Source organism: Neomonachus schauinslandi, chromosome 8 (assembly GCF_002201575.2).
Source record: "Neomonachus schauinslandi chromosome 8, ASM220157v2, whole genome shotgun sequence".
NCBI classification, from domain to species: Eukaryota; Metazoa; Chordata; class Mammalia; order Carnivora; family Phocidae; genus Neomonachus; species Neomonachus schauinslandi.
Window position 1 is genome coordinate 84,241,367 of NC_058410.1, and position 15,802 is coordinate 84,257,168.

The window sequence follows — 15,802 nt, forward strand, 5'->3', positions numbered from 1 at the left end:
CAGAACCCCCTACTTTCAATGGATGTACCTGGTCCTCCAAGGTCCTTTATGGCCTCTCTGGGCAATCAAGGTTATGTCGGTAATCATCTCTAATAAAGCAGATTTCAGTAAGCCTTTGTTAATGATCCCGATTTTCAGACACCCACCTAGGCAGGGGATGGCCCTTTGATGCTGGTCTCTAGGCAAAAGAGGTCTTCCTTTCTATTCTAACTACTCCATTCCAGAAGAAGAACACTATGGAACTGGTTGGCCAAATACCAGGACAATTCTTCTAGTATTAGGAGCTCTCAGTCTCTATTTCCTCTGGCGCTAGTTAGGACAAAGATACAAATGTGGTGATCGGAAGGGGTACGTGCACCCCAATGTTTATAGCAGCAATGTCCACAACAGCCAAACTATGGAAAGAGCCAAGATGTCCATCGACAGACAAATGGATAAAGAAGATGTGGTATATATATATACACAATGGAATATTATGCAGCCATCAAAAAACCCAAAATCTTGCCATTTGCAATGACGTGGATGGAACTAGAGTGTATTATGCTAAGCGAAATAAGAGAAGGACATGTATCATATGACCTCACTGATATGAGGAATTCTTGATCTCAGGAAACAAACTGAGGGTTGCTGGAGTGGGGGGGGGTGGGAGGCATGGGGTGGCTGGTGACAGACATTGGGGAGGGTATGTGCTATGATGAGCGCTGTGAATTGTGTAAGACTGATGAATCACAGACCTGTATCTCTGAAACAAATAATATATTACATGTTAAAAAAAAAAAGATAGTAAGAAGAGAAAAATGAAGGGGGGGGGAGTCAGAGGGGGGACGAACCATGAGAGACTATGGACTCTGAGACTGAGGGTTCTAGAGGGGAGGGGGATGGGGGGATGGGTTAGCCTGGTGATTGGTATTAAAGAGGGCACGTTCTGCATGGAGCACTGGGTGTTATACGCAAACAATGAATCATGGAACACTACATCAAAAACTAATGATGTAATGTATGGTGATTAACATAACATAATAAAATAAAGTTAAAAAAAAACACTAATCAAAGCCTCAAAACTTACATCCCAAGAGGTTGAAAGCAATTTACTCTTGCTTATTGCTGGGCAATATTTCACTGGATGAATATACCACAGTTCTAAAATTCATTCTTCTGCTGAAGGACAGCTGAGCTATTTTCAGTTTAGGGCTATTATGAAGAAGGCTGCTATAAACATTCCCTTATAAGAGTTTTTGTGAATACATGTTTTCACTTTTCTTCTATAAATACCTATGAGTGGAACTGCTGGGTCATAATGTAGGTGCATGTTTGGTAATTTAAAAAAAAATTACCAATTTTCTAAAGTGGTTGTACTATACTATGCTCCCACAGCGATGCATAAGAATTCTAGTTTCTCATTACCTTCACCAACATTTGATGTTGCAGTCTTTATTTCGGTCATCCAAGTGAGAGTGCCTTTTCCCCCTTGAAATACTCTTTTCCCTTTTATTTGCTGTATCACGAGCCTCCTGGGTTTTATCCTACCTTTCTTCACTTCAGTGTCTTTCCTAGGTCATTGCCCCCTTTCAACTTTTATAAGTGAGGTTTCCTTAAGACTCATTCTTAGGCTTTCTCCTTTTCTGAATCTAATCACTCATTCCCACCTGTAGCTTCATGGCTAGATGACTGATAAATTTATATTTCTAACCCATCCTCTCTTCTGAGTTCCTGACCTATAGCCTGCAAAGGCCAAATGACCAAGACTAAACTTAGGATCTCCCTTCCATCCCTCCAGATGCTCCCAAAACCTGGTGGCACAAGTCAGAAGTCAACTCATATTCAATCCATTAAAAAAAAAAAATTATGACTTTTGCTTCCCAATCTCTCTCAAATCTTAACACTTTTCCATCACCATCAAAGTCCTCACTTCTAACATCTCTCACCACGACTTCTGCAATAGCTTCCCAGCTTGTGTATATACACAGATGTGCCCTGGGCCTTCAACCAATCAGTTCTTGATACTGTAGCCAGAATATTTTTTAAATACTAATAGGATTGTATCATATCTCTCTTCAAAATATTTGGGTTCTTTGGATAAAGATAAAAGTACCATTATCTGGAAGACCCTAAAGTGTGAAGCTTCCGCCTATCTTTCCAAGATCCTCTCAAACCACACCCCTCTTGGCTTTCTCTTGACTTTCTCCTTTTCCACAACACTGGCTTTCTTCTACTTCTTCAGGTTTACCATTCTGCCTTTCACCTGAGACCCTCTGTTCTTCCTGCCTGCTAGGTACTTCACTCCCTATTTGCCTAATTAACTCCCACTCATCCTCAGATCTTAACTCAGTCCTCACTGTCATTTCCATGGAGAGCCATTCCTGACCAGCCTGATATTAATCAAAATTCCTGGTTTATTTTATATCATCTTATCAAAATATCATATATTGTCCTGGGTTACATTTATCATAGATTTTAATTTTACATTTATTTTAAAATTTTACTTAAATAAAATGTACCTTCTCCTACAGAGGGTAGGGGATAGATAGTTCTATTAATTCTAGTACAATGCCTCGCATATCATAATTGCTCAATCCATTTTTGTTCTAAGAAAAAAAATGAATGGGTAGTATTCATTTTCTTGACCTCCTGATTTTTTTCTTATTTTCAATTTGAAAGAGAATCTCATTAGTTCTTGGTCATCGAATCATCTGGACTTGGATCAAGTGTCCATCTTAACCAATTTTTTTTTAAAGATTTTATTTATTTATTTGAGAGAGAGAGAGAATGAGAGACAGAGAGCACGAGAGGGAAGAGGGCAGAGGAGGAAGCAGACCCCCTGCTGAGCAGGGAGCCCGATGCAGGACTCGATTCAGGGACTCCAGGATCATGACCTGAGCCGAAGGCAGTCGCTTAACCAACTGAGCCACCCAGGCGCCCCTCAAGTGTCCATCTTTAATTCAATCAGTCATGGCCAGGGTGGGATCATATTGATACAGAGCTGCTTCTTCCAAAATGCCCAAGGGGGCAAAATTTATAGAAGGGCTGTAGGTACAAAAAGTAATACGAGGCATGTCCAGATCATGCAAATTATGTAAATGAGGTAAAATGAACTTCTTTAAAAAGACTTTATAGAAAGTTTAAAAAAACTTTTAAGTTTTCAAGTTTGTGGGTATGAGAGTTTATATGTACAGGTGCATGGATGAGCTGGGAGTGAGAGCTGGGATGCACATATGAGTTGCCATTTCCTTCCCATTCCTCTAATTCTTTCTTTGGGTCACTGACCAACAGTCTAGCTGAAGACAAACCTCCAAATGAGGGGGAACCAAGAAAAACTCTTTTCACAGTGAGCAAACACCAACTGGCTTTTCTAAGTGAAAATAACAAAATATGATTTTTAATATGTACATAATTCAAAAGCATAGTAGCAAAAGCTATTTGGAATCATAAATAAATTGAAACTGCATATTGAAAACATTATAACTTTCAGAGAAGTATTAAAAATTAAAAATAAAATGATCACAAGAAGTATTGATAGCTTAAATATAAGTCCATCAAATATCATAGCAAAGGAAATCTTTAAATAAAATACTTCTTGGTCCCTGGCATTGATCCACTTACTTTGAATAATACTCAATATGACAAAATTCAAAATCAACAAAGTAATTAAGAGTTCCCATGGAGTTTTCTTTCTTTCTTTCCTTCTTTCTTTTTTAAATTTTCTCTCTCTCTCCTTTTTTTAAGTTACTTTAAAGTTTCCTATAACAGCATATACTCTTACTGAGCAGGCAAATCAAAGCAAAATTGAAAAAAACAATTTTTTGGATTTGAAGGTAGTTAAAATTATGTGGAGAGAGTATGACAGTAGAAAACACACTGGACCAGAAGATACAAGACCCAAAGTCTTATACCTAACTTTCTCACTAATTAATAATGAAAACCTGAAAGAGTCTCTGGCCTTAGTTTTCTCTTCTTAAAAGTGGAGTTGGAATATATCTTCTGTGGCTAAAATGTTTCATCTTGATTGCCAACTCTCATCAGTTGATGGTCTGGAGTACTCCACTCAGAAAGGTTCGGAGGCATCCAACATTTATCACTGATGCTTTTCTAGGTTCAGGAAGTCATCTGTGCTCTGACTATTTGCCAGCCCTGGACAGGATGGGCTCTAAGCTCTCATCCATATCTCAACTCAATCCAGTTATATTATGTCAAAGACCAGTGCTTTTCTGCCCTGGGCATGCATACTGAGCAATTCAGTTCAACAAGCACTTACTGAGGTCCCACCATGTATCAGCCACAGCGTTTAGCAATGGAAATGACAATATGATTAGAAGAAGATACCTGCATTCAAGGAGTTTAAGTCTAGAAGATGACTTAAACAAGGGGCATTTTTTAATTAAAAAAATAATCCAGTACAACACTTGGCTTATGATCTCATTCTAAATACCAAATCAGAGAACATATATTATGGTTTAAACTGTTACTGAAGTTAGTGATGTTTTAAATCAAAGGAAATGTTTCCATTAAGCATGTCTGTCTACAGAATTACTTTTTAAAATGTATTATTTACATCCTCCCACACTGACATTCAAACACTTTAAAAATGCTGTCCTTCAAAAAGCCATTAATGATAAATTAAGAGTACAACAGATCATCTGAAAACTATATTTCAATTTCACCCTGTAATATCTAAATTCCAGTATATTCTTCTCATAAGTTCTGGCCAATTGTGGTTCTCTCAATAGCCAAAAACACTCAGCTCATTTTTTGCTTTCAGAATTTGCTGATAGAATTCCCATGGTTAGCATAACCTTCCCACTCCATCCACCTACTCATACCCTATTAATCCATCCAGCAGCCTTAGGTGACTCTTCCACTCCACGTCCTCTGGATTTATTCATTCATTCATACACACAGTTTAAAAAATTCAGGCACCTATTACATGCCAGGCACTGGCAAATAAGAATGATCCTGCTCTCGGGAACATATGCTATACTGAGCTGGGACTGTAGAGTGAAAAAAGTTATAAAAAAGATGGGCACAGAGAAAAAATACAAAAATTAATCTGGTAAGTCTGGGAAGATGTACCAGATGAGATGTCACTTGAACTCATTTGAAAGGCTATGTAAAAATTAGGTAGATTGAGAAGGAAATTCCTGACAGAAAAACACAGGTGGAGTCACCAAGTTGTGAAGCAGTGGTGATACTCTGAGATCCTGTTCAGTAAGGCTATGGCAGGAAGGTGTGCATGGACCAGTGAAAAGGAGACAGTAGGCACAGCACAGATTATGAAATTTAATCTTTACACTGAAAGCATAGGGGTTTTATCGAAGGGACATGATTAAATGAATGTTAAAACGATTCCTCTGACAACAGTGTGAAAATGAAATTGGGGGGGTGGGGTCTGATCAGTGGCAGGGAAATGAATTAAGAGGTTATTGCAGGCAACCCAGTGAGTAGTGATGACAGTCTACATTAAAGTAACAGCAATGCAATTGAAAAATAAAGGAGAAATTCAAAGGACTCTAAGAAGATTGAATTGGAAAGATTTGACAATGGATTGAATAAGGAGTTGCCCTGGAGATGCCATCCAGAAAGACAGGGATTATAAGAAAAGCACTGTGTTTAGGCAGAAGGTCAAGACATTATCCTGGATCACAATTGGTTTGAAGTTCCCAAGGACATTCAGGTAGAGATATTTAACAGATGGTTAGGTACATGGATCCAGAATTTGGTAGAAAATTCTAAGGTAGTAAGATATATTTGCAAATCATTAAAATATAAGTATGATTGAAGCCATGAGTGTATTTGAGACTGACCAGAAACTGCACATAAAATGGAAGTAAGAAGGTTGAGAGTAGGACCCATTGGAAGGGCAACATTGTATTACCAATAAAAGATTGATTAGGGACACATAGGAAAGAAGAAGACAAATCAGAATGAAATGGAGTTATAGAATGAAGGGCAAGAGAGAGCTTCAAAAAGTCCTCCAGCTTCTATTATAATCACCACTCATTTTGAACTACTTTGCATGGCTTATTTAGCATTTTTCCAAAGTACACATTGTATTTTTTAAAATTTGTACTACTCACCAGGTAAATTATCTGCTACTTGGCCTGGGATTATAAATTGTTTGTTTTTTTCTTTTTCTGCATGTGGACCTCCAAGAACCTTAAACTATGCTGCCTTTATGGAAGACAGGGACTAGATAGAGAGCCACCTGACAGATTATCAATCATAGTTTTACTCAGTAGTAACTGTTACAGCTTAGGCCTTTGGAATTCCAAATACCATGCAATCCCTTTCAGTGCCTGTGTCTGGAACAAAACTCAGACAATAGTATCCTTTCAAACTAGTATTAAGTTTTTATTCCAGGTTGCTATAGATTAGGTGGTTAGATTTGGCCTAGGGCATGTAGACATCTTTATATTGAAATACCCAGCCTAATTCATAAAAGACTTTACTATATTTTATTTTTTCCAAATTACGTTTTTATGACAATTGTCATGATGGTCATGAAGAATATCAAAGTAGAATCTCTTTACAATTTTTACTCTTACCAAAATTTTAATATCCCAAATAAATAAGCCAGCTCATTTCTATTTCCCTTTATTTCAGAAACCAAGACATAAAATACATCAAGTTTTTCTCCCGAAAAAAAAGGGTTAGGAAAGAAGACTTAAGCTCCAATATATTAGAAGACAGGATAGCTAAGAAAGATATATCTGCTAAGCTGTATGAAATATAAAAGTAAAAGCTATTTGGTTACTTTTGTTTTCATCTCTTTCTACTAATACACTGTGTAATCTTTGTGACCTGGACAGAACTTCTAAATGTGGAGATATATATATACATATATATCACACAAAAAAGACTAAATACCATGTAAATCACTAGCAAGGTATTACCTGTTATATATATATATTACCTTATATTTAAAGAAACCTGATAAATTTATTTAAACATTCCCTAGATATTTCACATACCATCCGCCCAATTTTTCTAAAAGGTAAAACCCCATAAATTGAAAACAAAACAGCTAGCCACTCAAATAAAGAGATTCTCATGGCATTTGTTAAGAGTTACGTTTAAACATCAAGAATGATAATGTGGCACATGATGCTTGTGCGCTGATTACTTATAACTTTAAAATAACCTGATATTCTTGAGAATATCAGTAATCTCTTTGAATACTGCTCAAATATTGATCATATTCGAGCACAGGGATGCAAGTGGGTAGCTAATCAAATAGACTACACAAAGTGTAGGAAATACAGCCAGAAAGCCCCATCAATAACTCCTACTATCCTAGCTCCCATTTGTGAACATGCATGTGTCCATTAAAAGAAGGTAAACTGCGCAAGATAAATTCATATGACAGTGCAGATACTTTCATTGGTTTTCGATTCAATTATCTTCTCTATGTAAATATAATGGCATCTTCCAAACAATAATTACCTGTATAATGATAGGGAACACACACAAAAAAGACTAAATACTATGTAAATCACTAGCAAGGTATTACCTGTTATATTACATAAAGATAACTGTTTGGTTCATTATAATTCTTTAAAATAGCTAATATCTCATTAAGCACATTAATTACTTTCAATTTGTATGAAATTACTTTCTATAACATTGCCTTATTTTACTATCTAAACTTGAGAAGAATTATTAAAATGTTGCATTCTAAAATCTTTTTAAATGTCTTCTCTAAACTGCAGGCTGCTCCTTTGCAAGGCCCAAAGGAGAACATTCAGAGAGCCCTGCATGCAGTTGCAATTCATAGTCACTGTTATTTGAAAAATGTTTTGAAATTTTAATTCTATTTTGCCATAAAAGGTAGCATTCCACTGAGACTCCATAAAAGATAACACCTCCTTCTCAGCAAAAATTCTTCCATTTACCAATGATTTTCAAAATAATATGTCTGTAACTTGCTTGTATTACTTATTGGTAAGATATATTTTATGTTAATTGCTTGACTTTCTTAAATTTTAAATGAATAATGGGTCGGGGAAGCAAAACTTATAAAGAAGAAGACATTAAAATTTATTGTCCATATTGAAACACAAAATTGAGAAAAAGAGGTACTTTCCGTAATCATAGAGGAGATAGGCATAAAGAGATACTGTCCTGGGCAAACCAACATATACAGTCACTTTCCTTTTAAACAACTCCATTTTTCTCTTCAAATAAACATTCACATATACAGGAAGTTTTCACAAGTTAGCAACAGAGGTAGAAAATCTAAAGTCAATACAGTATATTCCCCTCTTGTCATTCACAGAAAACTGACCTAGATCAAAGTAAGTGGACACAAACTTGATGAAAGAGTGTGAGAATATGCACGCAGAAAACCCAAAGCATCCAGTGGAGAATCTTAAAAAAAATCTGAAACATGTATAATCTATTACATTACCCAACAATAAACTGACATGATAGAGAAACTTGACAAGTATACGGCCCCTTATTCAGCCAATTCTGAAAATGAATAATTTATAAAATCCAGTAGCACAAAAATCATAGGTCTTTTTCTAGTAAAAGATGAGGAAATTACCCTAATTTCTCTTCACATTTTTGAATTAGGGTTGCCTTTTAGCTATTTCAGACGTTATCATTTTGCCCACATTGCTTTTTGTACTAAAGACATTTATGAGATATTTAATAAGAAAGAAAGAAGAATGTAAAGAAGGTAAATAGCACCTCAGACCAAGCCCTGGGCTAATTTCACCTTGTGCCTCCTTACCAAATTCTCCAACTGGTAGCTGCAGCCCTCGCCACACTGTACTGTTAGCATGATACAATGAATGGACTGTTCTCTAAGAACTCATCTCCATGGACCCCTAGTAGCTGAGTGACCATAGGAGAAGATAATCTTGAGATTCTTCTACAGTTCTCCAGAGTAAAGATAATAATGGCACCTTTCTTTGGTACAGCAATTTCAAGTTTAAAGGTGCTTCCACCCTCCACTTCCTCCTAAGTTAGCAGGGCAGGCATTATCAATTCCATTTGACACATAAAGAAACTGAGACTTGGATAGGTTACACCTATAGAAAGTGGTAGTGTTAAGACCAGCATTTAGTCCACTGCTCCATCCAGCTATTTGATGCTCACCTCCCCTTCTGACCATGGCAGTTTTAAAATGGTAGTAACTAAACCAACATCAGGCTCTCAGCAAAGGACTCTCTATTCTACCCCAATAGCCCAATGCCTGAAAAAATGATCTTACTGTTGAATTGACTACTGTACGACACTTTGTTCAAAATAGCCTACCCAACAAATAAAATTGAGAACAATAATGGGGAGAAGAGGCAACCTCACAGTGGAGGAGAATGGTGGGAAGATGCTAAGGTATTAACACCATGAGCAAAAGAGCCAACAGATCAGAAAAGCCCCACAGCATAAACGAGGGAGTTGTGGCCAGATCTAGAGACTGAAGAGAGGTGGACTTGGAAAAGGGTCGAAAACACCATTAGCCATAAGAAATTCTTCTCTTCCCCCTTTTAGGTTAATTCTCTGGACGCCAGAATCAAATGTCATAAGCAAAAGGTCAGGAAGGTATCTAGCTAGTGCTGGGAATTTCACTAATACTAGAAAACAAATAGAATACTGACAGGATGAACTTCTTATCAAGAGGTGAGCTCAGGGCAGAGTGAAATATGTAAAGTATCCAGCCACATGTCTGACACATGGAAGGCACACAATAAATTTTAGACCCCCACCAAAGAGAACAGAGAAACAGACCATAATACCACAGCTTCACATAGTTTTATTATCATTATTACATTTTTTTTTTTTTGCTTGATGTACTTCTAAAAAGATTTACAAGAGAACTAGCAACTTGGAGTCAATGTACATAGGTTCTGGGTTCTATAACTCTAGTTGCCGTGTGCCCTAGGAAAATTTACTTCAGCTAGCAGGACCAGCTCTGAAATACCCAACTCATATCACAGAATAAAATGTAAAAAGTGTTTAAAAATATAAAATTGTCCACAAAGATATATGAAATGCAATATAATGGACTTTATAATCCATGATACATCAGCCCCATCCATCTGTATGTTCCAGGTGTGGGAGAATAATATTATTTCAGGAATTCTGATTTGGTATCTTTTCAGGAAGCTTACTGAACAGGTTTAAGATAAATCATTCTCCTCATTTAACAATTTGAGCAAATAACACTCCCAAGATGTTGTGTTTCTATTCACGTCAGCAATAGCACACAGAGCCCACACTGGTTTCCATATTCTATTTCAAATTTGGTAATCTCCTTATTTAAACGGTGGTGCCCCCTCACTTCTGGTTAAGAAAGAATACGTACAAGTTAAAAGAAAGTCAAGACATGTTAGCAAAAATGTGAACTAATAGTTATGTCTCTTTCCCTCCATTCTCTTTGATAGCTTCTCATGTCTTTCATTTTTTAAGGCTTCCCTATTCCGTATTTCCTCTGGAACATTTGGGAATTCAGTCCTGGGCACATGCATTTACTAAGATAAGTTTTTGTTGAAAGAATAAAACTTCAATAGAGCTCAGGATTAACCTTCTCTAAATGTAACCCTATCCATAAATGTAGTGTAAAAGAGACTAGAGTCCAAGTAAAATGGTGAGTTTTTCCTTCTTTTCTATTTAACACAACATCTCAAAAATGGTAGACACCAGCTCATGTTTTAGCAGCGTTTCCTCAATACTATTTGCCTTCTTTCTTTTCTTTCTTACCCATCCTTGCCTCAGCAACATGAGATAATATTTTCAGGTGTAAGATATGAAAATCTTTGCAAACCCAATGAAAACATGATACTTGCATCCATGGGGACTCTATCTGCACTCCTCCCCAAATGCCCCATCTACTTTTCCTTCTTTTCCCATTTGCTAATTGTGGTCTTTCATATTGAGTCTTATGGATACAGTTGAGGCCACAATAGCATAATTGGTTAGAAAGAGAAAAAGGAGAAAGAAAAACTGAAGTTATAAGAGTTCTACTTCAACTTTCTTTCTCCTTTCATGAAGGAAGTAGATACTATGGATGTGTGAAAAGTCAGCGCAAAGAACAGAGGGAGAATATGCTGGCTAACTGAACATAATAATAAAAAAAATAATTAAAAAAAGAAGAGAGAGCAGTCTAAAGCCAACACTTTTTATAAATCAATTTCACACCAAGAATTGCAGAATTTATAAGTAAAATAGTACCTCACAGAATCCCCATTTAATTGTCTTGCCCATATTTACACAATAAGTGTCAGAATTAGAACTAGAACCCCAAAGTTCTTGGATCCAAAGTTAATGGCCTTTCCACCATACAATGATGCTTTTTATTTTCTTCAAATTGGAGAAAATTCCCTTGTCCTCAATCCACAGGAAGACTCTATTAAGAGTGTGAATGAAGCTCCAGGCCCTCCTATAATCAGCAGCTGATCTAAGTCAACCTAATCTTTTGCCAAACCACTTCTCTGAAACTGAGGAAAGAGCACAAACTAATTTAAGGAAAAGGTAGATGAAATGCAAGCTTTTTCTTGGTAGAAGGACAGTGCAGTGTGTGGGAAAATATTTGGACTTAGAATAAAAGGTCTGGGCTTGAATCCTGATTGGGCCATGTAATGTGAGTTAGCTTAGGGTATTACTGGAATTCTCTGAGTTTAGGATGAAGATTTGAGGATTATATGACCTGACTTACCCCTTGCACAGGCTGTTGTGAGAATCCAAATAGGCATGTATTAAAACTTGAGCATAGTTCAACTATTTGGCATTTGATTCAATAACCACTTAGAATAATGGCCAGCATGAGGTAAATGCTCAATAAATGTTAGTAGTTTTATTAAATATTTCGATATGGTTCTCAATTCCCATCCTCAAACCCCTTTAACTCTCTGCCTCTATTTTTTCTCTTCTCTTACTATTCTGTGGCTCCTTTCTCTATGAAGCTTTTATATAAAAGGAATAAGATTTTAGATCTAATGAGATCTTCTCTGATTTAGGTCTCAGATAATGCAGTTTTCAACTCATGTAATATATTGGCTCATGGTGTCTGGTGACAGTTACTTGAAAGAGTATTCATTGAGGAAGTTAGGTTTCAAAAAGCCTCCAGAACACACACACACACCCCAAAAATCCTACTAAGATTAAGAAAAGACCTCTGATTTGCAGATAATTAAATCAGTCATTAAGAATTATTTGCAGGGGTCAACTATTTCTAGTTATATGGCAATGGTATTTAAAATTAGTGCACTTTGCCAACAAAATGAATTATTTTTGTGATTAAGTACTTATAATTTTGCATACGATTTTTCTGAAATCTTGAGGTATAAGTTAGCTTGATTATTCTTTCCATTTACACATATTTAAAGATATTATCAAGACCAAATTCAAGTAGTAATTTATAATCAAGGCTGATGAAACTACACAAATATACATTAATCTATATTTGTTTATCTTTCCCATATTCACGCATCAGTTTTCTATCTTCTATTAACGCCTTACACATTCGTACACATTGTGAAGGGACAGCACGTACAGTAGGTAGCTCAAGGTGATGGTTCTGCAGTGATGACAAAAGTGAACTTTAACTCTAACTGCTCTGACCAGAACTTTAGCTCTGTGGGGCCTGTTGTGAAAGTAATTTCTCAGATATGTGATATGATGGACCAAGCATTACCATAAAAACTTATCTCTGATTTCACAAATACTTCAAAGCCCTGTGAAAAGCATCGTTTTCCAATCTATTTTTATGCAAAGTTGAGAAAAGGCCGCCACTTATGACTGTGTCCTTAAGTTCCCACATATATGTGTCATCTGAATTGCCTCTACAATCACCAGTTTTTAAGACACAAAGTGCCCTCTAGAAAAAAGCACAGCACTGTTCCTCTAATTGCAGACCATATGACACGCTTACACGGCAGCAAACCGGGATTCCAAAACACTCACCAATCTGCCACTGCACAAAAGGCCAAGACATTAACAGAGGAGGCTGATTGATAAAGTTAACGCAGAGGTCTGGGATGATAGAGGGCTGTTGTATAACAGCGTCACATCCTGCAATATTTTGTGAATCCTTGCAATAAAGGAACAGTATCCGCAAGCTCGTGCAAAGCAGTCACAGGAATAGCAGCGGGAAAGATGTTTTAGACATGAGCAGTTGGACAGTGTTCTTCATTTTTATTTGTCCATAGAAGCCCATACAGTCTTATCATGCTATCCTTAGGCAGTTAGCAGATTTGAAATTCTGTCCTAAAACTCACCCTCTCCCACTTAAAATCTCTCGCTCTCCACCGGCCTGAAACAGCAACGGAGGGGCGTGATGGCCGCTACTTGCACTGTGCCTTCCCCTGCCTAGTCGGACCCTGTCAAGGGGCAGCCATGGGTTCCACTGGCTGCTGGAGGCCTCCATCCACCTGCTGTCTGCAGTGAGCACCAGAAGGAACGGGAGCAACCTGTAAATCCTGACCAGCACAAAAGGTGTCCAGGACAGGGGGCAGGGACTGCAACCAGTGGGGACAGACGGACTGACAACCAGACACACAGACAGCAGCACCATCAGACACAATCCATTACTTCCAGTGTCAGAAGAGGGGAAGCCTGCAGCACCAGGGATGTGACTGTTGCACTAGGGACAGGCAGCAGATTAACGAGGGTTCTGCCTCCCTCAAGCCGGCAGGCTTCAAGTATTTGTTTTTTGGATGAGAAGGAGCAGGGAATCCAGAAACCTGCTGCTTATAGAATGAGGCCAGCGCTGGCCTTCCGAGTTAATGGACTCTTCCTGAGTCTACAACCAAAGGGCAAGAATGACCGGATTTCTACTCTTTTGCTGTGACCCAGCACCCATAGCGCTTGCTCAACATCCCCCTCTCCCATCTGGGTGGCAGTTAGACTGGTGGGGACCCATCAGTCTGTGAATGCTGCCTCCCTCCCTTCCTCTCCTTCCAGGCACTGCTGCACTGAGAGAAAGCAGAAGAAAGCTCCAGTGGCAGCATCTTCTCTTCAAGAGGCAATCCTTCAGGGTGGCGGGGGAGGCCCTGGTGGGTGTGTTCTGTGCCTGTGTGTCACCCCTGTTCCCTCCCTGCCCCTACTTTGCTCTCAGCTAACTCCAGATGCAACAGGTTCCCTTTGGCTCTTCCTGCCGATCCTCTGCCCCCACATACACCTTCTGGGCTAAATGGGAGACACCAAGGAATTAGTCCCAATCAGGGTCTCCAAATTCCTTCACCCTCAAGTTGAAAACTTTCCTGAATACGAGAAGACCTCCCAGGGGAAGGCAGGGTGGAAGTCCCCTGCGGCTCCACTCTGTGGGTGATGCTAAGGATCAAGGAAAACCCAGTCTGGATGCCAGCACCTTGTAAGCAGTCTTGTCTGAGAATATGATAAGCAGCAGCCCAGGCTGTCACACACCCCTGCACCACCAGCAACGAGCCCCATCCCCTTCCCAGACACAGGAAAATGGGGCACTAGACAGAGAGCCCTTGAAGGGCTGACGGGCTTTAAAGAAAAGGGGATGTGTGCAAATATGTGATCCCCTGTTGTACTGCTTCCACCAGGAACTGAGCAGGCCCCAGAGGTCTCTTGGAAACCAGTAAAGAGGAACCTCTAGTTTATTCGGGCCAGAGTCCCCATCAGGTTCTCCCATTATTAAAAACTTTGCATTGCCGATGGCATTGTATATGGGTAAGAGAATATGTCTTCACACAGGTATTCTGTGTAGAAGACTGTGACTAAAAGCTTAAAGAGAAGCTGGGTAGGCAGGTTACCAAAGATGGCAACTGCCCAAAAAAAGACCCAACCTTGATCTGGAGATGAATGAGTACCAAAATGAACACTAAAATAAGCATTTTTTCTTACATAAATACTGGCACCCTTCACTGCGGTAACCCCAACCTCCTAAACAACTCCAAGATGAGAAGAGGAGCTGTTCTCAGCACCTCTTCATCCCACCTCCCCTTTCTTCCACTCATCCCCTGCCCCTTAACCTGTTCCCAGCCCAGAGCCCTTCCACCTGGGTGGCATCAGCTCTCCTCAGCTCCTGCATACCCCACCCTCAGGTGGTCCCTATCCACCCAATCTTCCTCTGCAGCCCATCCTCTCCTGGCTCCTGGGATCCCCGCTCGGTGGCATCCCCTCCTTCCTGCTGTTCCCCTAATCTCTTCCCCGCTCAAGCCCCTCGCCCCTGGCCCCAAGGCGGGCGCCTCCGCCCCCCACCCAGCACCCTCGCCCGCCCCTCCCCCACACTCAGCCGAGAGGCTTGGGTGAGTGAGTGGTGAATGGACCGATGGAGGCACGGAGGCACGGATGGCGCGGCTGGGGGTGGCTTACTTGAGCATGGCTTCTTCTTTTTCCTCCTCTTCCTTCTGCCGGTCCATCACTGCCATGATAATGTTCCTCTCCTCCTCGGTCAGGTGGCTCAGGTCGGGCAGCTCTTGCATGGGGGGAGGCACCGTGGGTGGGCGAGGACCGCGGGGCCCCACGGCCGAGGACATTTTCGTGGCCTGCCCGCCCCCTCTTCTGGCTCCCTGGCTCTCACCTTTCGGATTCACGCCCAGCAGCTGCGCCCCTGCTTCCCCTCACAGAGGAGTCCTCCTGGCGGCGGCAGGAGGAGGAGGAGCAGCGGCGGCGGCAGCAGCAGAGCCGGGGAGAGAGAGAACCCAGTCTTTCATGGTTGTTTGCATCCACCCAGTCCCGGATGCTGCCTTTGTTTTGGTCGCCCTAGCTAGGCTCGGGGCCGCCCGGCCGCCTCCCGCAGCCCAGCCTCGGCCGGCGGGGGCGGGCAGGCGGAGGCGCGGCAGGCGCGGCAGGCGCGGCGAGGGGGCGAGGGCTCGCGCCAGGCTCGGCCGATCCG

The 15,802-nt window shown here is 40.1% G+C and overlaps 1 protein-coding gene across 1 annotated transcript in view; it reads right to left on the reverse strand.

The window, feature by feature from the left end:
* RIMS1 (regulating synaptic membrane exocytosis 1) overlaps positions 1-15,443 on the reverse strand; it is a 490,811-nt gene extending 475,368 nt beyond the window's left edge. The window contains exon 1 of the mRNA XM_021693604.1: positions 15,280-15,443. Within this exon, the coding sequence (XP_021549279.1) occupies positions 15,280-15,443 (164 nt within the window). The remainder of the gene's footprint in view (positions 1-15,279) is intronic.
* Positions 15,444-15,802: the final 359 nt, after the last annotated feature.